The sequence below is a fragment of the Trichosurus vulpecula genome, chromosome 7 (assembly GCF_011100635.1).
Source record: "Trichosurus vulpecula isolate mTriVul1 chromosome 7, mTriVul1.pri, whole genome shotgun sequence".
NCBI lineage: Eukaryota > Metazoa > Chordata > Mammalia > Diprotodontia > Phalangeridae > Trichosurus > Trichosurus vulpecula.
The window spans coordinates 17936908-17963892 of record NC_050579.1 but is presented as its reverse complement, the minus strand read 5'-3'; the positions used below and the strand labels follow the sequence as shown (position 1 = coordinate 17963892).

Here is a 26985-nt window from a genome sequence, read left to right as displayed (position 1 = left end):
TTAAAAAACCACTGCTCACTGAAGACTTAGCGTTTCTCTCACAGAATTTTCTCTATGGAAACGTCATCCACACCTAACTTACGAGGAATCCCATAAGAAGCACTCACACGCGCTTCCAAGCACATAAATACTTTTTGGTGACTGAAACTTCCGACCCATTTGTAAAATAAGTGGTTGATGAGACAGATTCTAGGGACCCTTCTGGCAAGCCCCTTCAGCTCTCAGGGCCTCAGTTTCCTCACCTGTAAACTGGGGGAGGGGGATGTGTTAGGACTAAATGGTTTCCTGCTGCTCTACTTCCACGGTTCTATGGAGCCAATCTGGGCTCAGTTAACAGTGGCAGGAGCTGCAGTCGCTACGGAAACACTGAAGATGCGCAAAGCGCTTTACAGAGAGTGTCTCATTTGATCTGTACAGCCTGAGGGAGGAGTTCTTATACCTGATTGACAGAGGGTAAACTGAGGCTCAGAAAAGGTCAGCTGGTCACCCAGTTAGTAAGAGATCGATCCTGAGCTGCTGGGGAACGGTGGAACAACGACTAAATGAAGGCCTCACTGCTGTTCAACCTGGCTGGGGCATCACAAACTAATCTAAACATGCAATATCACTGATGGGCAATCAGAGGAAGCCTCTCGGGAACTGGGGATGGGAAGAAGGTCAGCGGACCAAATGGGGAGGAATTGGAGGGGCACTGTGCAGGCAGTCCAGGAAGAGGGAGCGGCATCGATTCGGAATCCCTAAGGAGGAGCTGCCCACGGCTAAAGTTGGGAGAGCAGGCCAGAGGCAGATTCTAGAGGGCCTTGACTGTCAGAAGAGAACAAAGAGAGGCCATTTACCTGAGACGGCAGCTTTGCCCGAGACAGGTGTTGCTGCGGACATCAGAGATGTGGCACTGATGACGGTGGAGGCGCCAGCTCTGTGGGCTCCCACGGGCCCCGCCTGGGCTGGGGTCACACACAGTGACTGCTGCCCACAAGCTTTCCCACTAGGTCCCACCGCTGATGTAGAGCTGGAAGCTGCTCCTTCTGACTGCTCATCAGCAGCACCAGGAATAACAGAAGTTAAAAAAAGACACAATTACCTTTCCATCTTTTAATAATTTTTATCAGAATGAGAATGGCAGTGTGGCATGGTGGCTAGATCTGGGTTCAGGTCCTGCACCCATAACAAAATGCCTGAGAAAGTCCCTGAATCTTTCAGTTCACCCAGGAAGCTGTCTTTGACTTCAGAAAGGTCCTTACCTGCACTGCTGAGAATTCCCTACAGTAATTCCCTTAGCCAAGGAACTGAAGGGAATCAAAGCCAATTTTAAACCTATGCTATTTGTCATGTACACCTATCATGATGAACCCCCCTCGCCCCATTCTTTCTACATGGCAAGCACTTTGAGCATTCTGAGAAGGCAAACTTTGTCAGTGCTCTCATGAGCAGCATTAAGCAGACTAGGGAGGCATTCAGGCTCCTCCCCAGAGAAGGAATGATAGAGACAGAGGTAAGGGATAAGAAGAGTGACCGTCCACAAGTGCGATTACAGTTAGTCCTCAAAAGACAAGAAAAGCTTGACGCTCTGCTAGAGAACTATGTTCCAGGGCCAACTATGGACCTATTTCCTGAGATTTCATATCCCATGAACCAGCAGAGAAACCGCCAGACTGAGCCCCTCACATGGGAGCAGGTGAATTTCCAAATCATAAAGGAAAAAGTCTTCTCAATTTCAAGACCTGCACCGGTGAAGACTCACCACAGCTCCTGACTGTGCATTTCAGGGCTTACCACCTTGACAGGTAAGCACTGTTTCTTATAAGTCTCCATTTCTCCTCATTTAGTTGAAGCCCATTTCTAGTTTTTCTGTCTTCTACAGACGTAGAGAACTGTTTAACATCATCCATATAAAAACTTTGCACATCCTTCCCTACAAATACTGAATTTTCTCTTGAACGGAATGGGTCCTATTGACCGATCTCCTGGTTCACCACATTCCCCAGGCTGACCACACTACTGTTAAATACCTTTTGGGAATGTTTCTTCACCTAAAATTCACCAATCTCACAGCATTTCAGTTAAAACCATACATTCCTACTTTGTCATGTTAACAAAGTCACCAATGTCAAAGCTGACTTCCTTTGAATGATGGGGCATCCTGTAATAACAGCTCAGACATGCATCTGAAAAAAAAAAAGCCCCCAGACACTACCCTTAAATCGTCTACTGAGCAAGGCTATGTGCACCAGCCTCTGTGTCAAGAGGTAGAATGCCTATGGTTTGCTTTGAGAAGGCTTAAGAGCTATACGAATGAAGGGTAGTCTTATGTCTTATGTCTTCAATCTTCAGGAAATAAGAGGCTGTCTCACTGGGCCAACAGAGTCAGTTAACTCTGTGGGAATTTGGGAGGAAGTTATTTGCAAGCGCTTGTAGCCAAAGAAGTGATATATTCATAACTTTTGAGGGTAAGTGCAATGAAAACCCTTCTGGGAACTACAGCATGTCAGGTTTTTGCTATGAAGATACATCAGTTAGATTTAATCCTCAGGGCAATTTTGGTCTGAATCACGTTCAGTTAGCTGCTGCTGTGCTGGGCTCCTTCCTTGCCCATTTGTCCCAGAACACTCAGGAGGCCTAGCACCATTTTCTTGCTTCCTGCACCTTACACACCTTATAGCCAACAGAGGCACACCACGCTCAGCATGTTAAGAGCGATATGGTAAGGGCCAAACACTGCTACTGATGTGTCCAATTTCTCCTTGGAAGAAGCTCCACCTCAAAACAAACGCACATGGACCAAATCCCATCCTATTAGAACAAGGGGGCTCTTCTTAACAAATAAACATTGAGGGTAACTAAGAGGAAATCCTACTTGACAGAAAGGCAATAATCTCAAGCCATCACTCTTGTGTGCAAGAGAATTTCTGGCTCAGCTTTCATGCTGCCACTGCGATAACAGAAATGCCGTGCTGTGAAAAGAACTGGCTCAGACTTCTGGCCACAACTATGATAAGGAGAGGATACTGCCTGTCACAGCAACTACCAAATCAAGGTTGGGAAACAAAGCCACAGCTCCAGGGGTTGTTCTCTTCCCCCTTCTAGTGTGTATACCCTTATTTTCCCCTCCTGCCTTCTGTAAAACTCCATTTTTTTCTGGGCTGCTTCTATATTCACATCCTACAAGACTGATGAAAGCTGGTGCTCTGGGATCTCTGACTCGAGAGTCGTGCATGCTCAGGACATGCTCCTTCACTCTTGCTATCAAAGAAGGAATCAAAACCATCACCAGGGCACCAAGATGAGCAGTCATTCACCAAAAGGCCATCTTGGTTAGCGAGCTTGGGGGCCCATTCTCCAAGTACAAATCAGTACTGGTTACAAGTGCTACCTGGCCATACTCGCCTTTCTTCCTATAATGTCATCTCCTCTGCTCTTAAAACCCTCAGCACATAAATGAACATCTGAAAATAAGCTAAGAAGCCCAAAGCAAGGGAAGGGGTCAAAAGCAGGAATGGTCACAGAGTCCTAAGGGGTGGTCTGTCTCTACTGGGAGACTGGCCTAGGAGAAAGGCCACCCTCCACAGTGCTCTGTGGCAGCAGAGGGAATAGCTGCCATGTTGCTCTCACTGTGAATTTTGCCCAAAGTCCTATGATCATTTTCCTTGCCACCTTGGCGCTCCTTACCTGCTGTACAACTCCATTGGCAGAGAGAGAGACAGCTGGGGAGGCAGCAGTAGTGATGACGCCCCCTGCGACTCTCAGGACGGTGGTCCCAGGCTTGGACAGTGGGGTGGTGGCTGGCACAGACTTCAAAGAGCCATCAGATATTTTCATCAGAGATGCCTGCCCACCAGGGCTTGCCTGTACAAAGAAATTATGTGTAAGTTATGATGATGCAGTGGTCAGCAGGTGCCTCAATTACATTTATAAGGCAGCTCAAGAATTAAGAGTACCCCAAGGATAATTATGACCTGAGCTACGTGAACCTATGATGGGCAGGTGGGAAGGGGGCCCTGGTGCACTCTCGCACCAAAGTCAAAGCTAATAGCTTCTTAACCTGACAATGCTCTAGACCAGGGCTGTCCAACCTTAGGTTTTTATGGAAACAACGGACAATATATTTTGATCTGCTATTTTAGTGAGAGCTCTGCAGTAGCTCGGCTTTGTTTACTAAAGTATTTATGTAAATTTCTGCTCGTGGGCCGCATTTTGGACAGTCCTGATTTAGGGCATGTGAATAAATGCATCTGGAAACCAGAATCTGGAAGCACAAATCAACGTTGTTTTTAAGGGTGCCCGGCTACAGTTTTAAAACGCAGTTCATAATATATCTCCTGTTTTTTCCCCAGTGTGGAAATTCTTTCCACTATGTAATGGATGTAACTCCAATGACTCCTCTGTCCCTTACAGACTAAGAGAAGTGCCTGGGGCCCTGAGCAGCTGGTTAGACGGCTCGACCTGGTCACAAAGCCAGCACACTGTGCAGACTTGAAGCCGGATCTCCCAGAAGGCGGGCCTTCTATCCACTACCCCAAGCTGCCTCTCCTACTATTTTCACTTGTATCAAATGAAGAACACTCAGGGACAAATACAATTGAATGAAATAGTGATACCACGAATGTGCTTCAAGCATTTTGATACTAAAGAACAGCTGAACATTGTTCTGGTGTGCTAAGTAACTGGCGAGAGGGCTGGAATAGCGAAGGTACCTTCCGGCACATTGAAGACCTAGCAAATACTTGACAGGTTACTTCATACAAAAACACCAGCGGCTATTAATGCAATCCACATACTTGAAGAATCTTCAGTGAGTCTATAGTGGACAAAATTCCAAATCCTCATCCTTCCACAATCTGACTGCCGCCACAGTGCTCTGCCAGCCTCACTCCACGGCACTCCCTTTACCCGCTCTCCACTCTAGGTGGAGCGACCTAATGACACACCAGCTCCTCTGCAGAGGCTGCCCTCTGTCAGGAAAGCCTCCCACCTCTGCTTTATAGGACCTCTACAAATCACACCAAGAGGCCGTGCAGCAGAGTGAACAGAATGGTGGTGTTAGGAGGTGAGCGCCCAAATCCATGCCTGACCCATGTGGGCAAGTCCCTGATTTCTCTGAACCTCAGTTTCCCTGTAAGTAAATCAGGGATAGGATGACAGCACTGGCCTAGCAAACACCGAGGTGAGAGTGGAATGAGATCCAGTATTAGGTGGAGCCAATGTCGCCTGCTGGTAGTAGAGGAGACACAGGCAGCGTCCTACGTAGCCCAGTTCGATGGGCCACATCCTGCCCGATGTCCTTCTGGAGCCCTCCTGTTCTCAGGGCTCCCTAAGGCACAGTTTTCACATACACTGTCTGATGTACTCTTTGCCACCGGCGCAACGAAGCGGCTTCTTGGAGGTGGAGACCATTTGGTTTTATGTCCAGCTCATATAGGAGGCATCAAATAAAAGTTTGTTGAACTGAACTGAGACCATGTGAAGAAAAGCCACCCATAAGCCACCCATAAGAAGAAACCATGAAATAGTCAAGGGCTGCCTCATCTCTTCTGGGAGACATTTAAAATCCCCTCTACCTAGCCAAGCACTCTCTTCTCTATTTTCAGAAAGAGGCAATAGTTCTCCTTGTCAATATTTACTGTTGGATAAAATGAAGACGCTTAGAGGACACATGAGATGGCAATCTCATGAGAGAAAGAGGGAATTTCCTTTAGAAGGACCAAGTCAAATAGAGAAGGAAAGGAGGAAGGAAGGGACACAAGGAGGGAAGGAGGAAAGAACTGAAAGAAAGTAAGAGGAAATGGGTTGGGAGGGAGCAGGGCATATTACCTGGGTGAACAAAGCTGTTTTTTGCCCAGAGATGACTTTTAATGCTTGTTGTCCTTGTGTGGACGATGCATTGACTCCCAAATTGCCCTGAACCACTGACCCAGTTGCCAACTGCTTTCCAGAACTCTGAGGGGATGGCTGGCCAACTAAAAATGTGCCCTGGAGACAAAAAAAGGAAAAGCAACAAGATTGGAATCACTACCAGCTATCCTTAAGTCACAAAAGGAGGCTTTGTTATAGCAAACAGAGCTTTCTTTAGATTCCGAAATTCCATCAGCACAGAAATGTAAAGCTCCCCAGCACAGTGCATCACTCACAATATTCAGAAGACAAACATCAAGTGAGCTAGCTAACACATGTCAATCCTATCTGGATTATACTGCCACAGGTGATTCTGAGAGAGACAAGGGGATGGTGGAAGAATGGGTGTCTTCCCTCTCTAATCCCAAACCACAATCTCTCCCACCCCTTTCCCAGATAATCTGAAAATGACTTTGCTATATACTAATGGCGAAGGACACAGGAACAACACACCAAGGGTCTTATAGAATGATAAAAATGCTCATTTGCTTTCTCTCGTGTACAACTACCACTCCCACAGTTCAAGGGATGCAGGATTTCCTCTCAGTGGAGGAGCTCCAGCAGCAACTCCATGTTCATAATTTGCTATGGATAAAAAAATGCATCCTGTAGTGACAACCTGATGATGACCAGCTGGGCTGGCCTTTCAAGGCAGACATAAAATCTGTTACTCGAAGTCTCTCCAGCTTCAGAGACACTGACAAATCTGGTGCTACACTGGAGAGACCTTGGAAAACCCAACATGGCTTCCTCACCATTTAGAAGGCATCAGAATACAACTTAAGTGGAGGATGCAGGATTCAGTCTCCTTGAAATACCAAGCTGCATCCACTGATGCAGTACATTTTTGAAATGCATAATGCACAAAAAAAAAGATAGTAGGATGAAAACTTCTATTTCAAAGTAAAATTGTAATATTTTCTTGTGACTGTATCCAGAAAGTGTATCTCCATACTTAGAATAATTTATATTAAGTTATGGTAAAATTACTTTAGACTCTGTGTGTCAATACAAATGATACAGCCGGTCATTGTAGTGTTAATAATACTTCCATTGGGGATACCATGAAAAATCTATTTTTAGCCAGACCCTTACTTAATTCCAAAAATTAAGAGTTAAATGCAAATTCCTAAGTCTTAAAAAAATGCAAGAAAAAGGAAAGAATTTCTCTCTTAATTTTTCCTCGTCAACAAATTTGAATACTTAAGGTGAATATAGTTGTGCTTTTTACATTAAAATAAAAATTTCTGTATAACAAAAAAAAATCAAAGGATAGAACAGATTGGGGAAAATATAAGACATAACAGATTTTAAAAATCAACAATTAAAATACATAGAGCAATTAAACATTTACAATGGCAACTTCCCATCCTCAAAGGACAGAAACGATTTTCAACTTGGAAACAAATTGTTAATAATCAGCTGAAAAGATGCTCAATCTCACTAGTAATGCTGACATGAAAATTGAAACAACTTTGCACTCACTAAAATAGCAACAAAAAATGAACAGCAATACAAACTAAGTGCTGGAAGGACAGGACAGAGGTAGGTGAACAGGTATCCGTGGTCGTTGCTGGTCGGTGCAAATTAATAGAATCTTTTTAGAAAGTAACTTAGTAGTCAGGATGCAGTCCAAGTTCCAAAACAATCCAATTATCTTATCAGAACCTGGAAACGTGTAATTGTCCAACCAGAGGGGAAATCTGAGAAGAGCTTTAGGAAATCACATAAAGTAAGAAAAGCAGAGCCAGAAGCACCAGGTACCCACAACAGATATAAGTGAACAAAAGGAAAAAGGAACAGAAATGAACAAAAACCCAATGGAGATCTGCAGGGGTGAGCTACTGAAAGCTATCGTAGTCTCTCCTAGGTCTTGAGTTGGAAGGACCTTATGTTGATATTTAATGCTAGGTTCACGATGGATTTTTTTTTTAAATGTAGAGGATGGCCTCTGACAAGATGGGTAAATCTTCTGTGGAGGATAGCTATGGGCTGGGACAGACGAAGGCATGCTCATGTGCTGGGAGGAAGGGAGGACCCTATCAACGAAGTATAAAAACAGACCTTCAAACGCTGCTCAATTCTATGTGCATTTGACTAAACAACACCGGCCCCAGCCTCCCAAATACCGGACTGGCTGGTGGAGCCCCATGACAAAGAGATGTCAATCCTTGTTCCCAATGGCAACATTCTAGAGGAGGGCGACTGCACCCCAAGGCTGGTCCTAAATAACCCCTCCAACTTTTCAGTCTCCAAGGAATTTCAAAAGAGCAGAAATGAAGGACCCAAACCTGTGGAGTTTGCTTGAGGATATAGGACGTGTAGGTCAAATGCGGGGACACCCCTGCGGGGCTCGCACCCTGTGCTCCTGCACCACCACTGCTGCCTCCGGCTGCAGAAGCTCCTCCCTGGAGGTCTGGAATACAAAGAGGTGCCATCATCCCTCGCGTCCCTCTGAGCCTCCCTCTCCCTCTGAAGTATACTGGATTTTTTCCAAACAGACATCCATTCTCCAGAGCCAGGAGTGGTCTTGAAGTCTCTTCATTATCTATCTGATCAGGAAGTAAATGGACAAATTCCAAATACAGTGGAGACAGGTCTGAAAAGCTCTTTGTGCCTTAGTGTGGGAGAACAGGGGAGGAAAGTTAGATATTGGCATTTTTCAGCCAAGAATATGACTGATCTCCCTCAAGTATCTTTGTGTTCAGACAAATAAATGGTCACCGAATCTGGGGCCATCCCACATTCTCAAATAACTCTCTTGGATTTTATTGAAACTCAGAGACTGTGTTCTTCCTGTTTGGCTTTCCCTCCCTGTACTAAGTTCAGAATTTTTTTACATTCACAATAACTTCAAATGCCCATTCTTTTCCAGACCTCTAGTCCCAACTACTATCCCTCAGCTTTCAGACTCTTCCAACTTTTCTGACCCATATCCCATCAGCTCTCCTCCCAGTAACAGAAGTTTCCAGTCCTGAGGACTCTGGCAACCCCTCAAAGCAGATTAGGGAAAAGAATGATTCCTAGAGATTTAGGAGAGGATTCTGGGGAGATGATGAGATAGATAAGACTTGAAACCCTGGGCTCTCCAAATTTCCCCAACAAACAAGACAAAATATTGCCTCAAAGTGAACTGAGAGTGGTAAAAATAAAGTCCAGGAAAGCAGTTATTTGAGAGGACCTCAGAAAGGCTAGAGGCTTGGCTCTAGTGAAGTGCATACACCTCCAAGCCAACTCTGCTGAATCACCACACAGCAAACCCTGGGGCAGCCTCCCTTCAAGAACTTTCACCTCACAAGTGTGCGCAGTCAGACTCTCTGCTGTTGTCCAGGCGTGCTGACCAGACCCAGTCCTGGGCTGCAGCTGTGGACTAGCAGGAGTGAGCAAACACCAGGTGAGTGCGGCAGCCGAGGGGCGGGCACCCTGCAGGCTGCAGGCATTTTCTGGAGAGGAGAGTCCTTGGTTTCGATTCCAAGGCAGAGGAGAAAGCTAAAGTATGCAGTAGCAGGAGAGATGGCAGGGAGCAAAAGCATTTGCAATAATAGCATGGCTGGGGTCCTGGCTGTGGCTCAGGAGCAGAGAAGAGTACCCAAGGTCAGGCCCTCAAAACAGAGATCAGAAAACAACTAAGAAAAACCTGAAGTCTGAGACATCACCCCCACCCCAAACACCTCCCCTCCTCTGGACTATAATAAGCTGCTTAAGAAAAAAATAATGAGTAAGAAAAGGAGAAAGAACTCTACCATATGTACTCACTATGCGGATAGAGGAGATCTGGGTTAAAATTCAGAAGGCAGTGAAATTAAAAAAGTTACTCCTACTTCAAAGAAAAATGTCAAATGGTCACATGTCCAAAAAGAGTTCTTGGAAGAGCTTAAAAAGGACTTTAAAAACCATATAAGAAAGGTCAAGGAAAATTTAGGAAAAAAATAAGAACGATCCAAGAAAATCAAGAAAACTGTGGAAAGAAAGTCAACCAACTGGAAGATAAAATAAACTTAATGAAGAAAATAATCCCTTTAAAACTAAAATCAGGCAAGAGGAAGCTAATGACATTATAAAACACCAAGAAATAATAAAACAAAATAAAAAGAATAAAAAAAATAGAAGAAAATGTGAAACCTCACTAGAAAAACAACTGATCTGGAGAACAGATCAAGGAGAGGCGATATAAGAATTGATGGACTACCTGAAAGCTATGATCAAAAAAAGGCTCTAGATACAATATTGCAAAAAATTACTAAAGAAAGTTGCCCTGAAGTTCTAGAATGAGGGGGTAAAACAGAAATAGAAAATATCCACCAATCACCATCTAAAAGCAATTCCCAAGATGAAAACTCATAGAAATATTATAGACAAGTTTCAAAGCTCCTAGTCAAGGAGAAAATACTATAAGCAACAAGAAAATCACAATTTAAACACTCTGGAGCTACAGTCAGAATGACATAAAATCTAACAGCTTCTACATTAAAAGACTGAAGGGCTTAGAAGATTATATTTTAAGAGCAAAGGAGCTGGGGTTACAACCAAAAGTAACTCACCCAGCATAATCCTAAGGGGGAAAAAAAAGGACAGTTAATGAACTGAAAGACTTTCAGGTATCTGTGACAAAAAGACCAGAACTCAATGGAAAATCTGACATATAAGATCTAGGAAAAACACAAGGTAAACTCTAAAGACCAATTATAAGGGACTAAATAAGGTGAAACTGTTTACTTCTTACATGAGAAAATGTTATCTGTACTCTTAAGAATGTTACCATTACTTGAGTAGTTCAAAAGAACACACATAGATAGAAAGCTTGGGGCAGAGTTAAGTGTGATGGGATGATTTTAACAAACAAAATTGGGTAGGGAGAGGTAAAACAGAGCAATTATCTCATACAAACTGGGTGGGAATGGAAGAACTGTTACAGAGGAAGCAGGTAGGGGTGGAGGGCTGGTAGTGCTGTAATCTTATTTTCATTGGAAATGGGTTGAAGAGAGAATAACATATATATCTAGAAGGGTATAAAAGTTCCAAATTTATGAAGAAACAGGAGGGTGAGGAGACAGAATAAGGGAGGGAAGTTTTAGAAGGGTATGTAGACCAACGTGGGGGGAGAGGACAGAGAATAAGGGAGGGACTCTTAGAGAAGTGGGTAAATTAAGGAACAGAAGTGTAAGGGTTGAGGATAAGGGAGGGATTCTTTAAAAAGGTGTGGGTTAGGGAGGTAGTGGTTAGAAGTAAATTAGACTTGTGAACAGGATGGGACGATTTTAAAAAATAGGGTAAGAAGGATAACAGTAAGGAAAAATAGGATGGAGGGAAACACACAAATAGTTATTATAAGTTTGAATGTGAATGGAATGGACTCACCCATAAAATGGAAAGGGATAGCAGAATGGACTGAAAATCAGAATCCCACAATATATTGTTTACAAGAAACACATTTAAAAATGAGAGTTACACATAGTTAAAATAAAGGGCTGGAGTAGAATGCATTATGCTTCAGTCGATATAAAAAAAGCAGGGATAACAATCATGAGGTCAGACAAAGTTAAAGCTAAAACAGATTTAATTAAAAGAGATAAACAAGGAAACTACATTGTGACAAAAGGTACCATAGAAAATGAAGCAATATCAATGCTAAATCTATATTCACCAAATGCTACAGCATCAAAATTTTAAAAGGAAAAGTTAAACGAATAATAGGCGGAAACAGCAGCATTACAATAGTGGGAAACTCTAACCTTGTCCTCTCAAAGTTAGATAAATCTAACAAAAAAAAATAAATATGAAAAAAGTCAAGGATGTGAACAGAATTTTAGATAAGCTAAATATATAGATATATAGAAAAAAATGAGTGGGAATAGAAAGGAATATACCTTTTTCTCAGTGGTATATGGTACCTTTACAAAAATTGACCATATAGGGACAGCTAGGTGGTGTGCTAAGTAGAGCACCGGCCCCGGAGTCAGGAGGACCTGAGTTCAAATTTGGCTTCAGACACTTGACACATTTACTAACTGTGTGACCTTGGGAAAGGCAAACCCCAATTGTCCTGCCTTCCCTCTTCCCCCCCCCCAAAAAATTGACCATACATTAGGGCATAAAAACTTTACAGTTAAATGCAGAAAAGCAGAAATATTAAATGCAAGCTTTTCAGATCAAAATGCAATAAAAATTATATTCCATATGGAATCACAGATCAAAAAGTAACTGGAGATGAAACAACCTAAACTTAAAGAATGAGTTGGTTAAATAACAGATCATAGAAACAAAAATTAATTTCATTAAAGGGAATAATAATAATGAAACAACATTTCAAAACCAATGGTTTGCAGTAAAAGCAGTAATTAGAGGAAAATTTGTATCTCTAAATGCTTATATCAATAAAATATAGAAAGAGCAGACCAATGAACTGGGTATGTAATTAAAATAATGAAAAAGAACAAATCAAAAATCTCCAATTACACACCAAATTAGAAATCTTAAAAATTAAAGGTAAGATTAATAAAATTAAGAAGAAAACCACTAAATTAATAAATAAAATTAGGAGTTGGTTTTAGGAAAAAAAAACCCAAAGAAAATAGTTAAACTACTGGTTAATATGATATGTGAGACAGACAGAGAGAGGGGGAAGGAGAGAGAGAAGAAAACCAAATCACTAGTTTTAAAAATGCAAAGAGTGAATATACCACTAATGAAGATGAAATCAAAGCAATTACATGGAGTTATTTTGGCCAAATATATGCCAATAAATGGAACAATTGAAGTGAAATGGACAAATATTTACAAAAATATAAAATGCCTAGAGTAACAGAGGGAGGAAATAGAATATCTAAATAAACCTATTTTAAATAGAAGAAGAAATAGAACAGGTCATAAATGAGCTTCCTAAGAAAAACTATCAGGACCAGACGGATCTACAAGAGAATTCTACCAAATATTTAAAGATCAACTAATTCCAACATTAAGTAAATTATTTGAAATAACAGATAAAGGAGTCTTGCCAAACTCCTTTTATGAAACATAGTATTGATATTTAAATTAGGAAGAGCCAAAACAGAGAAAGAAAATTAAAGACCAATTTCATTAACGAATATGGATACAAAAATCCTAAATCAAATATCAGCCAGGAGACTACAACAATGTTACAAATATTATACATTGTGACCAAGTGAGATTTGTACCAGGAATGCAGGGATGGTTCAACATAAGGAAAACTAATAATACAACTGAGTCTATCAATAAGAAAAGTATCAAAAATTATATATCAATAGATGCAGAAAAAGCTTTTGATAAAATACAGCACTCATTCCTATTAAAAACATTTGAAAGCATAGGTATAAAGGGATTCTTCCTTAAAATGATAAGAAGCATCTATCTAAAACCATCAGCAAGCATTATTTGTAATGGGCATAAGCTAGAAGCCTTCCCAATAAGATCAGGAGTGATCATTGTCATTAATATTATTCAATGCAGTATTGAAAATCCTAGCAATATCAATAAGAGAAGAAAAAAGAAATCAAAGCAATCAGAATGGGCAATGAGGTAACAAAACAATCTTTTTTTGCAGATGATATGGTGATACACTTGGAAAATCCTAAAGATTCCACTAAAAAGTTAGTGGAAACAATAATTTTAGCAAAGTACCAAGATATAAAATAAACCCACTTAAATAATCAGCATTTCTATGTCACCTACAAAACCCTGCAAGAAAAGATAGTAAGAAATGCCCCATGTAAAATAATTGCAGACAGTATAAAATACCTGGAGTGTAACTGCCAAAACAAACCCAAGAACATAATTATAAAACACTTTTTATATAAATAAAGTCAGATTTAAATAACTGGAGAAATATTAATTGTGCATGGGTAGGCAGAGACAACATAATAAAAACGAGAATTTTATCTAATCTATTTATTCAATGCCATCCCAATTAAATTGCCAAAAAATTATTTTACTGAGCTAGAAAAAATAATAACGAAGTTGATTTGGAAGAAAAAAGGTCAAGCATATCAAAGGAACTGATGAAAAAAATATAAAGAAGGAAGTTTAACAGTACTAGATAACAAACTATACTCTATGGCAGTAATTATCAAAACTATCTGGTACTGGGCTAAAAATAGAAAGGTAGATCAGTGGAACAGAGGAGACATACAACACACTGTAGCAAATGACTACAGGAACCTTGTGTTTGACAAATGTAAAGATTTAAGCTTTAGGATAAGAATTCATTATTTGATAGAAATTGTTGGGAAAGCTGAAAGTAGTCTGGCAGAAACTGGGCAAAGACCAGTATCTTATGTCATTTACCAAGATAAAGTCAAAATGGATACGTGACCTAAATATGAAAGGAGATACCACAAGAAAATTAGAAGAACGTGGATCACACTGCCTATCAGACTTATGGATAGGAGAACAATTTACAAATATGAGATACAGAGAGCATTGTGAGGTGTAAAATGGATAATTTTAATTATATTAAATTAAAAAGTTTTTGCACAAATAAAACCAATGTAGTCAAGATCAGAAGGAAAGCAGAAAAATTGGAAAAAACTTTTAGACAGTTTCTCAGATACAGGTCTCATATCCCAACTACATAAAGAATTGTATCATTTATAATATGAACTATTCCTCAATTGATAAACTGTCAAAGGATATGGCAGGTTTTCAATGAAGAAATCAAACCTAGTCACATGAAAAAATTAAAATAACCTTGAGATATCACTTTACACCTATCAGATTGGCTAAAACAAAAGAAAGGGATGTGGACAAGCTGGGACATTAAATCATTTTTGGTGAAGCTGTGAATTGACATAACCATTTTGGAGAGCAATCTGGAATTATGTGACCTTTGACCTAATGATACCACTACTAGATTTGTTTCTCAAGGTGATTAGGCAAAAAGGAAAAGAACTTACATGTTCTAAAATATTTATAGCAGCACTATTTGTGGTGGCAAAGAACTGGAAATTGAGGGGATATCTGTTAACTGGGGAATGGCTGAACAAGTTGTGGTATGTGATCATGATGGAATATTACTCTGCTATAAAAACGATGAGCTGGGTGGTTTTAGAAAAACATGGAATGACCTGAATGAAATAACGAAGAGTGAAATGAGCAGAATCAAGAGAACACTGTACACACACTAACAGCAGTACTGTTCTAAGAACAACTCTGAACAACTAAGTCCTTCTGAATATATAGTCAAATCAACTACAAAGGACCTATCCACCTCCAGAAAAAGAACTGATAAACAGAAGCATACAAAGTATGGCTTTTAGACACGCGCGCGCGCGCACACACACAACCCCCCCATGGCAAGGTGAAGGTGCAAAGAGAAAAAAGGCAAGTATGAAATGGAAATTTATGGTTTTATATTGAATCCTCTTCTGATGTTATGCTTAGTACATGGAAATGTTCTCTTTCTTTTGGTCACTATATATTTAAGTTAGGAATAATTTTTTTTAAAAATTTAAAAAAGAGATTTAATTGGATTTCAATTATCCTGGTGTTTACACAAAGGGAAGAAAATGCCAGGCAGGGAGAGTGTAAATCTTCCACTTTAGGACCACTACCTCCATAGACTAAACAAACACACCATTAGTTGTTAAAGTTTCATCTCTTAGGACCCGAGGAGATGACCATTAAATTGAGGCTTTTCTTCCTGCATCCCATCCATTTGGTTGATTGTCTACAGTGCACTCAAGATGACCGTCTAGAACTTCTTTGTTTAGACCTAGCTCAGAATGCCCTTTCCTACCTATAGGTACTGGTGCATTTCAGCCCACCTGGCTTGTCAAGGACAAGGAAGGAAAGAGTCTTGTTCCCCACCCAGGGCAGCCAGTCCACATGGGTGGGTTGCATTCAGGGGCAGACAGTAAGTGAACTTCAGCCAAGACAATACCACCCAAAGGCAGCGCGGCTCACAGAGACCCCTGAAGGCATGCCAGGAACCCCAGAGCAGAGCTCCCCCAGCCCTAAACAGTGGTGTTGGGAAATGTCTGACATTTACCTTGGAGCTTGTTAATAGGCAGGAATAGAAATGAAAGCAAGAAGGGGTACAGGATTGGGGTGAGGGAAGAGGTTGGGAGTGACAGAGGGTACAGGATTGGGGACAGTGTGAGCTGTGGTACATGGACAACTCTAAGACTTATCTCAGATGCTAGGGGTTATGCCATTTTGTGAGGAGGGACTGACTTCTGATCAGCAGTCATAATTCTAGGTTGGGAGGCAGGGAGCTTTACTTGTCTTTTCCTTCTCAGTGTCACCTGAAATTAATGACTCCTCCCGGGCCCGGGCCCCAGCCCCTGCCACTAGAATACACCCAAAGCATCTGATTTTGTCCCTTCATCCTCAGTGACACACAAATATTACTTCGAATGAGCACATTTTTCTGGTATCAGAAGAGACAAAAATTAGAAAGAAAAAAGCAGCTGAGCTGAGACCCTCAGAAAGGATACCCAAGGAGGCTTTCCCTTGTGTGCTTCTCCCATGCCACCTGACCATGAAAATGCATTTCCTGCTGGATGCCGGTCATTTCTGACCCAAAGTAAAGTGAGGCTGTCAAGGCTACACTATGAAGAAGCCCTTCATAGCAGATTAGAACTGCCCTCTGCGCCTTCAACCTGATCCGCTCACTTCACTGATCCCAGATGAACATGCCCAGTGCCCCACCAACAAAGCGATTCAAACAGACTCACTAGCATTGTTTGTGGCTCGCAGGATGGCCCCTTGAGGGATCAGCAGAAGTTTTCCTTTTCCGGAAGGGTTCTTGCTGTTAGTTGTAAGGTACAATTTGGTGCCGGGAGGTAAATTTGCCAAGTTGGCCAGATTGGTGGCAGGCAGCTGCAAAGTAGCCATCACTAGAAAAACAGAGAAAGGCAGGTGGTGATGAAACACTTGAAAAGAGAAACACCAGTAACAAATAAAACCGAAGCTATTTAAATGACCAGTGGAAAAAGATGACTATAAACAGTGACCATTCTTTATTTAATGTTTGTGATTACTGGTGCCAAAGCCAACACAAATATATATACACACACGTATATAAAGATATATATGAATAGAGAGATACAGAAAAATCTTACGTATGTGTATATAGCATATGGGAGGGAGTGAGGGAGAAAAGGAGGAGGGAGAGAGACAACAAAGAATGGATAAACTCTTGCTAACACTTAGCTCCAAGCCCATCCATGGACTATACCCATTTTCAGACGGATCCTGAAAAGGGCTCTGATATTATGCTTGGGCACCTGGCCAAGTTTTCTGTCCAACACAATGGAGCCTCTTTTTCAGGGCTGAATTTCTCATAGTCTTGGGTCAGTGAAGAGGAATACTTATTTTGGTTCAAACCAAGAAAAATCATGTTCAAGATCCACCCTCTAGACCGAGAGATCACATCCAGGCAATAAAGGGCAAAGTCCCAAGGACCATGAAATCTCACTTCCCAAATCTTACGCTGCCCGGAGCTAAGTGCGCCCTTTGGCTCCTCCCAACTCTATAGGCCACTATAAAGCCTGCGGATGAACAGCAATCAATGCCACTTGAGGCTCCTTGAAGCAAAACTCGGTGACCTGCATGGAGCATTTGACAACTCCATTCCTAGCGTCGGTGGGGCTAGTTGTGGCACGGGGCTGCCGCCTATCTTTTTAGAGGAAATGAGGACAGTGCTAACTGCCCAGAGTATAGTTTGCCAAGGAGCCAAGAGAACTCAACTATATCACAATCCAAAGGGAAAAAAATTCATAAAAAGGCAGGTGTTAAGGCATATCAGAGTAATAAGTTACTAAGAATCACAGACTTTCAGCAACAGAAAAGAGAATTCAATTTAAACCGATCTTTAGACACCAGGCTGGATGGGACACACATGACAAAGAATGTAGCTGATAACTGAGGCTGGGGCAATTCCCCTTTCATGTGAACAGGGGCCCAGCTTTCTTGACTCCCCATGGGACACCCTTTCCACCTTCTATAAAGAGCCCAGCTAGATAACGACAAATTTTTTTTAATGGTCTAACTAGAACCTGAGTTTGGAATGACTCTGAGAAGAGGTGTTAGAATTGAGAATTATGCTTCAGACTGTTAACTACTATTTTTAGTAGTCCTACCAGATGTTATTTATAAAAACCGGAAGTAAATTTTGACTCTTTTTGTAGGATCTTCAACAAATTATGACTGGGCCAGATAAAGCGAATACCTTTCAACATGCCTTCAATGCCCTCGGATCGTCAGGATCACGCAGCACTGATTACTAATAAGGATGTTATGCAGAATTTTACAACCTAATTATGAGCCAGGGCGTGGCTGCACCTTCCCCAAGAGGTTTCCCAAACTGATCAATTATATCTTTACCTGAACCCTGGGATCCACTTTTCGGGGCCCCAGTGGAAGTGACCTGCGCCTTGGTTAAGGTCTGCACAGGCTGAGCAACAATGGTTCCACCACCTCCACTCACAATCGCTTTGGCAACTCCTTGGGTCACAACTTGCTTTGGACCAACAGCCTTGGCAACGGCGGAACTGGCCTTGGCCACCAGGATCTGGCCACCACTGATTGCCATGGCCTGCTTCACTGTGGACTGCAAAGCAGACCCAACTGGCACGCCAACCACCTATGCGAGAGAAAGCAGACGTCACTGTGCTCCTTCTGCTGAAACCCATACCTCTCTGAATGAGCTGTTAGCGCATGTAAGTGATTCTTTATGGTGCAGACTATTCCCACAGGAACAGGAACAGTAAAATCAGGTACCTTGAGTGTGTGACACAGATCTAAGCCAGTCATCCAAGAGCAAACAGCTAGCTGCTCTGGGCATGTAACTGGGGCAATATGCATTCTTGGCACAGGCATTCAGGACGGTATTCGAGTTAAATGTCAGCTGCTGGAAATCACTATAATACTGCTTATGGTGGGCCCTGATTCTGCCTTTTCTTTCTCCACTGAAAAGCCTGGGATGCTTAGGAACCTCTCCAGACAAAACAGGATGGAAGCCATGCCGACTCCATTTTATGGTCCTTTCCTCTGGTACCCTGGCAGCATGAGCGTCCCTTAGTATCTTCAGGTAGGACAGCAGATCAGTTTTCAGACTGTCTCTTGCACGTGTATCCCCAGGGCCCAACACAGCCCTCGGCACACAGTAGGCACTTAGCTCCTTGTCGATTGACTAGGAGTAGGTGTGGAGGAGAAATAAACTAAAGGCTTCCCACACCTGGATTATTAGCTGGACAGGGACAACGTCTGTAATTTCAATCAACACTCATGTAACATTAGTGGGGGCTCGTAAGGTGCCGTACAGAGTGCGGTGCAGGATCCACATGACCCGACTACACAGAACCTAGAATCTGAAGAAAGGCAATGATAACATGGACAGACAAGGACAGAAGGATGGCCCGCTGTTGAGTAACAAAGAGAACATGTGAATTCAAATAAATGTGTACGGGACAAGCCAGAGAACAATTTAAATTGTGTCATACTTTTACCTTCATTTCATAACCTGCGTGAGCATGTATTTCTTCCTTTCTCTAGCATATGAACTATTGACAGACACTGAGGGAAAAGACCCAAATCTATTTCTGAAAGGCCGCGCACTCACTGCTGCATCATTTGCCTTCTCGTGTAGAGTTGAAACCAAAGAAGAAACATTTTTGGTCTGGATCTATGCTTGTCTTGCTGCCCTGGCCTTCTCCATTCTATTAGTCCCTGAACTGGATCCCTCAAATCATGGTACCTAGAACTGGAATACCCGGCAAGTAATTCAAACAATCTAAGACGAAGTGCTCTCAGGGAATCATGTGGAGTAGAGACAAAGAACCAGAAGCCTCAATGAACTCTATGAAGTGGGAAGGATGAGATGTATTTTTCATATGTGTTTATGGGCTGTTGTTTCTTCTTCTTCTCCTAGAGATACATACATTTCTCCTAAAATCTACACATGTAGAAAATTACCAAAACTAGGAGTTCTCATCAGCAGAAGAGGCATAAATGAAAAAGGAGAGCTGTGAGGCCTGTCTCCATTTGAGGAAGGGAGTCCAGGCTCAGGGAAGCAGGGCCTTGGCTTGGTGGCAAAGGAGGTGACTTTTTCTCCTTCTGCCTCAAACTCGTTCAGGTCCCCCAGCAGCACCCTGTTTTTAATCCCTACCTCAGACTGACTCATGTCTTTACGATCAGGATTCTGCCTATAACTTCTCCTGCCATTCGGGGGTACCCCAATCTTCGCAGCATAATCACTGGTAACCAAACTAGGGAGGGGCCTGGGGATGCAGAGCCTCAGTGACATGATCTGACTGATCCCCGTGAGGCAGTGAAAACATTTGATTTGTGACATTCAGATGTGGACACGAGAGCTCACAGGGAGTCACTGACTTCCAAGGTCATGCAGTGGTAGCCAGGAAATGAGCCCAGGTCATCTGATTCCAAGTTGAGCGGGTTTTCAGCTGGTTCATACAATGCAATGGATGCCCTAGCCCTTCCTCTAACAAACCCTGGAGGGATGGTACTTGTACCTTTGGTGACTGAGCAGTCCCGTCTCCTGCAGCCACGACCTGTTTCTGAGGGGATACGGCTATCATGTGACCCCCTTTCACAGTCACATACTGGGGAAGAGGCGGCTGAGTGGTAGCTCCTGAGGTGGGCATGTGGGGGGCTTCTCCAGGCTCCTGCTTGATGATCACCTTGTAAGGAACACAATGACACTAAATGAGGCACCCTGTTCTGGAGACATTCTGTCTGTGGGATTAACAAATTAGTGAAATGTGTTCTGCAAGAAAAGGCAAGAAGCTACCTGGATAAAGTTCATGTTGGATGCAAGCACACAGAACAAAAGCATTTACCCTGTGACTATGCCAATGAGATCCCTTCACCTACTTCTTCGTATCTGCGAGGGATCAGGCATTCTAAGGATCACATTATAGAAAGGACTCTGTGACAAAGGGATCAAGTCCAGGGGAGGGTGACCAGGATGGGAAACTGTGATGCCCAAGGCCTGCTCAAGGACCACAGAGACATGAAAGCTGCCTTCAAGGATATCAGTCTGGCATATGGACCAGGAATCACACCGGGGTGGGGAGGGGTGGGGGGTGGTGTGTGGAACAGCACAGCATGAGACAGGGTGAATCGAGTGCAAGGACAAAAAGCTACAGAGACAGATTTCTGCTCAAGCTAAAGCTGTCCCCAAGTGGAGGGGCTGCCCCAACATGCCCCAAGTAGGTTTCTTTTCACCTATTTGTGGGTGTGTTAGACAGGTCCTAGACCCTGGAATAGAAAGGGATCAGCACCAGAACACCCACATCATCCTTTCTTTACCAATCAGAGACACAAGACAGGAAAAGGGAAGGCACTGACCCTCCGGGCACTCCAGACAGGACTAAAGCCAGAATCCTGATGCTGCATCTCACTTCCCAAAGAGCTGAGGAAAAGGTGGCACGCTGTAATGGGAATGCCAATGGAAGAGCACCATCGCCCCAATCAACATTTAGCTACCCGAGCACAGGCAGAGACCTAAAGCAAACGCTCACCTTGGTGAAAGCTCCAAGGCCTCCGGTGACGGGTTTCGGACTCTGCACCTTGGAGTGACTCCCAATTGGGCAAAGAGGTGGCATAGAGGCAAACAAGGAGTCCTCCTGCTGGGAGGCAATCACACATGTCACATAATGAGGCAACCAAAAAACTAGGAGGAAATCGGATTCAATTCCAATAACCTACACTGAGTGACGGAGGTTCTACCACCCTGGAAATCGGAGAAATTCCACCTGAAGATTCACTGCTCAATAAGATTCTCTGGAGTCAACCCAGCCACAGCTGGAGCTGAGATTTAACACCATGTTAGGAGTCAAAAGCAAAGGGGAGATACAAGTGGATGATCCCTGATAACAGAGTTCCTTTTAAACGTCATTCATTGCTTGGTTTAGAAACTACAGACTTAGCAAATATTTTATTGACCAGAGTAAATTTTTGTCTTTTGAAGATTAAGACAATTTTTCAACGACTGCAAATACAACAAAAATACTGCCTTTCTGAAGTTGTATAGTTTTTTTTATCACGTTGTTTTTATATAAGCTTTCATAGTTTGCAGTAGTCTCATTTTTTTAAATTAAAATTGTTCTGACATCAGTCATTTCTGACAGACCCTTGAGCCTCCATTTCCTCACCCTTCCAGAATTGAACCTTCTCATTTTTTTTTATTTTCTAAAAATATGTTATTAGTATTAATCAGTCAAGATCTTCCTTTTCATTATAACCCTCCTCCCAACTGAGAACCCATTACAAACATGTATAATACAGTCAATCAAAAGAAACATCCACACTGGTCTGTCCAAAATAAATTTATCTCCTTCTGCATTCTTAACCCTTCATCACTGAGCCCATCATTAGTCCTGTCTGGTCATTATACTGATGAGAATTCAGCACAAGAGTTGTTTCTAAGTTTACATTAAATACAAATTTTAAAATTTAACACGCGAAATGCACCTCTCCAACAGTTAACGTGGAAACATAAAACTTGACATCTGAAGGAACCTCAGGCATTGTAGTTCCACCCAGAGCTAAGCAGGTATCATATGGATAGCCTCCCTGAGAGGGGTCCATTCCAGGACTGTTTTAAGGATGCTGGTGTTAACCCTGATACTACATAAACTACCACAACAGAAATAAAAGGCATGTAAGCCAGCTCCTTCTATGAGAAAAATATGCTAATACCCAAAGGAAGGAGAGATCAGGCATAAAAAGAAAATCATTACCTAATGTCATCAGTAATTGAAATAAAAATATTGAATAAAACATTAAAGATATAAGTGATCTATTTTAAAAACTTATTCAATATGGAGTTCTATCCTAGTGCAGGCAAAGCTCCATGCTAAATCAACCAAACATTCAAGCACTTTCTATGTGCCAGGCACTTTTATTAGAAAGTCTGTAAAACATTAAAAATAATACAAATCATGATTATATCAACTGATGCAAAAAAACCCATTGAAAACAATATTATGTTAAACACATTAAAAGACATACGAATTTAGGAATTTTTTTTAAATATGATAAACAGCGTCAATCTAAAACCAAGTACTAACATTGCTTCTGAGAGAGGAACATTAAAATCCTATCCAATAAGAGCTATAGTCACTACCATCAATTGATTTCATTCTAGAAATGCCAGAAGTAGCAGTAAGATAAGAAAATAAATGGAAAGAATATGCTTATTAAGAAGAGAAAAAACGGTCTCTGCTAACAAATGATATGATGCTTTACTTAGATAATAACGCCAGACCCAATAAAAAATTAATAGACAGAATTCATTTCAGAAAAGTGACAGGTTATAAAATAAAGCTGAGGGAGATAGTGAAGAAGGGCAGGATAGCAAAGTCATCACCTACTATTTCAGAATACAATAATAAAGATGGGTGAAGGGAAAATTCTGGCTAAGCATAAGCAAGTATTTTCTTTTGTTTTAAATTTTTAAAAATGTATTTATTTTTAGGTTTCAACATTCACTTTCATAAGAGTTTGAGTTCTAAATTTTCTCCCCTCTGCTTCTGCCCCCCTTCCCAAGACAACATGCAATCTGGCATGGGCCATACACGTACATTCATATTAAACCTATTTTCCCATTAGTCATGCTGTAAAGAATTAGAACCCATGGGAGAAACCACTAGAAAGAAGAAACAACAACAAAAGAGGGTGAATAGTAAAGCAAGTGGCTTCTAACAAGCCGAGCCTGCTCCACAGAGGTGCAGGCACAGAGCTCCCTTCCCTGCAGACAGAAAGCTTAGGCAGAGATCGGATGGCCAGACAAGATCAAAGAATCATCGATCTAGAGCTCAGAAAATCCTTGGAAGCCCTCTCGTACAATCCCCTCCTTTTACAGATGAAGAAACTGAGGCATGGGGAAATGGCAGCTTATATGCAGGTTTCCATACCGCAGCAATCCTCCCTTATATCAAGGACACTGCCAGGTAAATTCCTGTGTTTAAGTAATAGGGTGGACTAAATGATCTCTAAGGTTCCTTCCAACTCCAGGAATTTATCTGATAAAATTTACACAGTCAACTGAAAAGACACTGCTTTCAACTGTTCCGCAAGCATTTATTAAATGCCTACTTTGTGCCAGGCACTGGAGATCCAACATCAAAAATCAAATGGCCCCTGCCCTCAAGAAGCTAACACTGTACTGGAGAGACAATACATCTGGGTGAACTTGCTAACTTTTGAAAACAGACACATGCGAGCATACAAAGAAAGTGTTACCTTGACTGTGGAGGTGACAAAGCTACTTCCATGAATCTTAGGAATGGGAGACCCTGTTCCTTGGGCAGTCTGAGAAGCAGTGGACAACTTGCTGGTGGGGCTTCCTGGGGAAGAAAAAGACAGATTTGAGTCTAAGGCATGCAAAATTAGATCTTAAAGTATTTGACATTTTCTCTTCCTCTGTCCCGCTCCTTATTTTCTACCTTTATGATCCAAACAAACCTGAAAAAGAAAGGATTTCCAAACTACTGTGGAAAAAAATAATAATGTTTCAGTTCCCCAAACTGTTCCCTTCACCAAACCACAAAGACCTGGATTCAGAGAAGTAGACAAAGGGACAAGAAAGAGTAAGAAGATAACAAGTGGACAAGAGATACTCTGAGGTGACTCTCCAGTACTGGTTTTTAAAACAATAGACTGAAATGCAATTCAGTAAATGATGACCAAGTGTCTGTGTACTAGGCCTGGGGTGACGGGATCTAGGTCCAAAGGAGAAGTGCCTTTTGAGGCTGACCCTTGGAGAAGTGCACATTTCTCAATCTGCTGCTGTCACTCCAAGCCTTTTGGGGACACTTTTGGAACTGCTCTCAGCACCAATTCAAGTCAGGCTCATGACTCTGTGGGAGTACACTGCAGTCTGACCCCAGATACCCGCAAGTTGCTGTTTCTCTCTCCTACGACGGTGCCCCTTCCTAGGCTTGCAGCTTGGTCACTGCCTTCATTATCACATTCGGCTCCCGATGACTTTTTCCTAAAATAAAATCTGACTTCAAATAATGATGACCTACCATTGAGAAGAGTCAAAAAGGTGGAAATGTGAGTTCTGGGGAGGGATTCCAAAAATGTAATGGTGGTGCCCTTGGGAATCAGTCTAATCTCCCAAGGGACTACTTTGAAAGGAACGAGCTCAGTTTTCTATGCAGGCATGTCCTACCTAACGTTGACTGATTACACAAAATCTAGCTAGAAGAGGACTGCTGGGAACATTGAGTCTCCTAGCAACAATATCATGGCTGGTTCTGGGGCAGCCAAAATTCAGACTATTGAGGTTGTCAATCGGTCGTTACATGAGAGCACATGGAGTGTTCCCCAAGTCTGAGCGCAGCTTGAAGTGCACTCAGACTCCTGGGATGCTCCAGCGGCCATCGCAGTGCTGTGGGAAGGGGCAGTGTCAGGGCTCTCCAGCCTTGGCCAGTGATTCTGTCTGTAAATGAAGTGCCAGATGATCCTGACAGTGGTCTCCAGCTCTAGAACCCCGGGTCAGTAAAGCCCCACAGAGAAGAACACAGGCTTTCAGCAAGAAAGCGCAGCAAACTGGGGGGCACGAGCAGCCCAGCCCACACTGGGAAAGCTGTCTGGCACAACAAAGCAGGGAAGATGAAAAAGCTGGGAATAGACTAGAAAGGAAATGGGAAGAGGAGCTCCCTTAATTCTCAGTTTAGAAGCACATGAGTCTTGGCATTCTTTTCCACAACTGAAGAAGGTACATCTTCCTCAAGAAACAGAGCCAGGAAAGGGCCTCAAGCCTTGGATAACATCTGGGGGGAAGGGTGGAGGCAATGAGCTTGTGGAATCCCAGCCCATCCTCTCTTCTTGAAAATACTGAGGAACAGAAAGATTCAGCTCAAGTTAACAGACATTAACGTGGTCACAATGACTTGGAATATCTACTGATTTAAAAATTCAACATCCTTTCTTGTCTCTAGATTTCTATGTATTCTCGAAGCAGTGTGATGGAGCATTAACATTTGCTTCTGTCCTCAGTGAGTGATGGGAATGCTGCTGAGACAGAGGACAGATGCTGCAGCCCTGGCTCTGACTCTGACAGGCTGGCGAGGTCACTGGGAATCCACTCTGATGTCAAATCCTCACTTGTAAATGGGCTTCCTCTCCGTCCCACTCACAGTTACAGCAATACGAGTTCATGGCAGTCACACAAACTACTCACTCCCAAGCCCTCCAAAAACACTACAAGACTCCTCTGAATGACCCAAGTGTGGGCAGGTTCCTGCGGTGGGCAGTGCTCTAACAGGGTAACCACTGATACAGGTTCCCAAATTCGCTGAGGTTTCCTTGGCTTCTGCAGTCACACGGGAAATAAAAGCAGGCGGCTTTGTGTCTGCAGCATCTTGCAGTGCTGGGGAAGCAGGGGTCCCAACTGTGGGTAAGGAAGAAGCAGGGATGATAAAGCAAGACATGGATGGGAATGGATGGAACTGAGCAGATGGCAGGGGGCTGGAGGACCTGGGAAGAAGTTTGGTTAGGATGTATGCACAATGTTACTGTGAAGCAAATGCTGGTCAAGGCTCTATTCTGGGTGCACAGTGATCTAAATTCTGAATGGTTCGATGGTGTCCTGATACTTCGTATTCTTTGAGTTGGGCCTCATATTTTGTTTTCACTCTCTTGTCTTCTAACAAGAGGCCTGAACAGTCTTTCTTACTGAAATTTGGGTAAAGCTATCAGGAATGAAAACTCATTTAAATATGAGGAATGGAATACAGAGTAACAGGAATAAAAACACTACTGGGCTGTGACTCACAAGTCATCATGGGGGTGGAGAATCTGTAGCCTCAAGGTCAGCCCTTTGACTGACTCCAAACTTCACAGAACAGGCTTCAACGCTGCAGGTTCCCCACCCCTCCGTGGACTGTAAGCTCACTGAGGACGGGGGCCATTGTCTTGCTGATCTTCATGCCTGCTGCCCCCTGCCCAATGTAGCACACTGCACATTTTCCTTTAGGTCTGGTCCTGTGATTTCGTCAGTGTGGGGTGCTGCCCTTGTAGTAACTCTTTACCAACATAATCTCATTTATAGCTTGTACCAGGGCACCAAGACCTGAAGTGCTCCTGGCCACCGTACCAGTAGGT

General features: G+C 42.5%; 1 protein-coding gene across 3 annotated transcripts in view; it reads right to left on the bottom strand.

Annotated features, from left to right (window-relative positions):
• YEATS2 (YEATS domain containing 2) overlaps window positions 1–26985 on the bottom strand; it is a 108360-nt gene that overhangs the window by 22002 nt on the left and 59373 nt on the right. For 2 of the 3 annotated variants that reach the window (XM_036766720.1, XM_036766718.1), the window contains exons 12-20: window positions 24115–24218; window positions 21390–21497; window positions 20379–20546; window positions 18232–18490; window positions 16581–16742; window positions 8181–8305; window positions 5809–5967; window positions 3667–3843; window positions 837–1029 (exon numbers count right to left, since the gene is read on the bottom strand). In XM_036766720.1, coding sequence (XP_036622615.1) covers window positions 837–1029; window positions 3667–3843; window positions 5809–5967; window positions 8181–8305; window positions 16581–16742; window positions 18232–18490; window positions 20379–20546; window positions 21390–21497; window positions 24115–24218 — 1455 coding nt within the window. The remainder of the gene's footprint in view (window positions 1–836; window positions 1030–3666; window positions 3844–5808; window positions 5968–8180; window positions 8306–16580; window positions 16743–18231; window positions 18491–20378; window positions 20547–21389; window positions 21498–24114; window positions 24219–26985) is intronic. The other variant, XM_036766719.1, reaches the window with a different exon arrangement.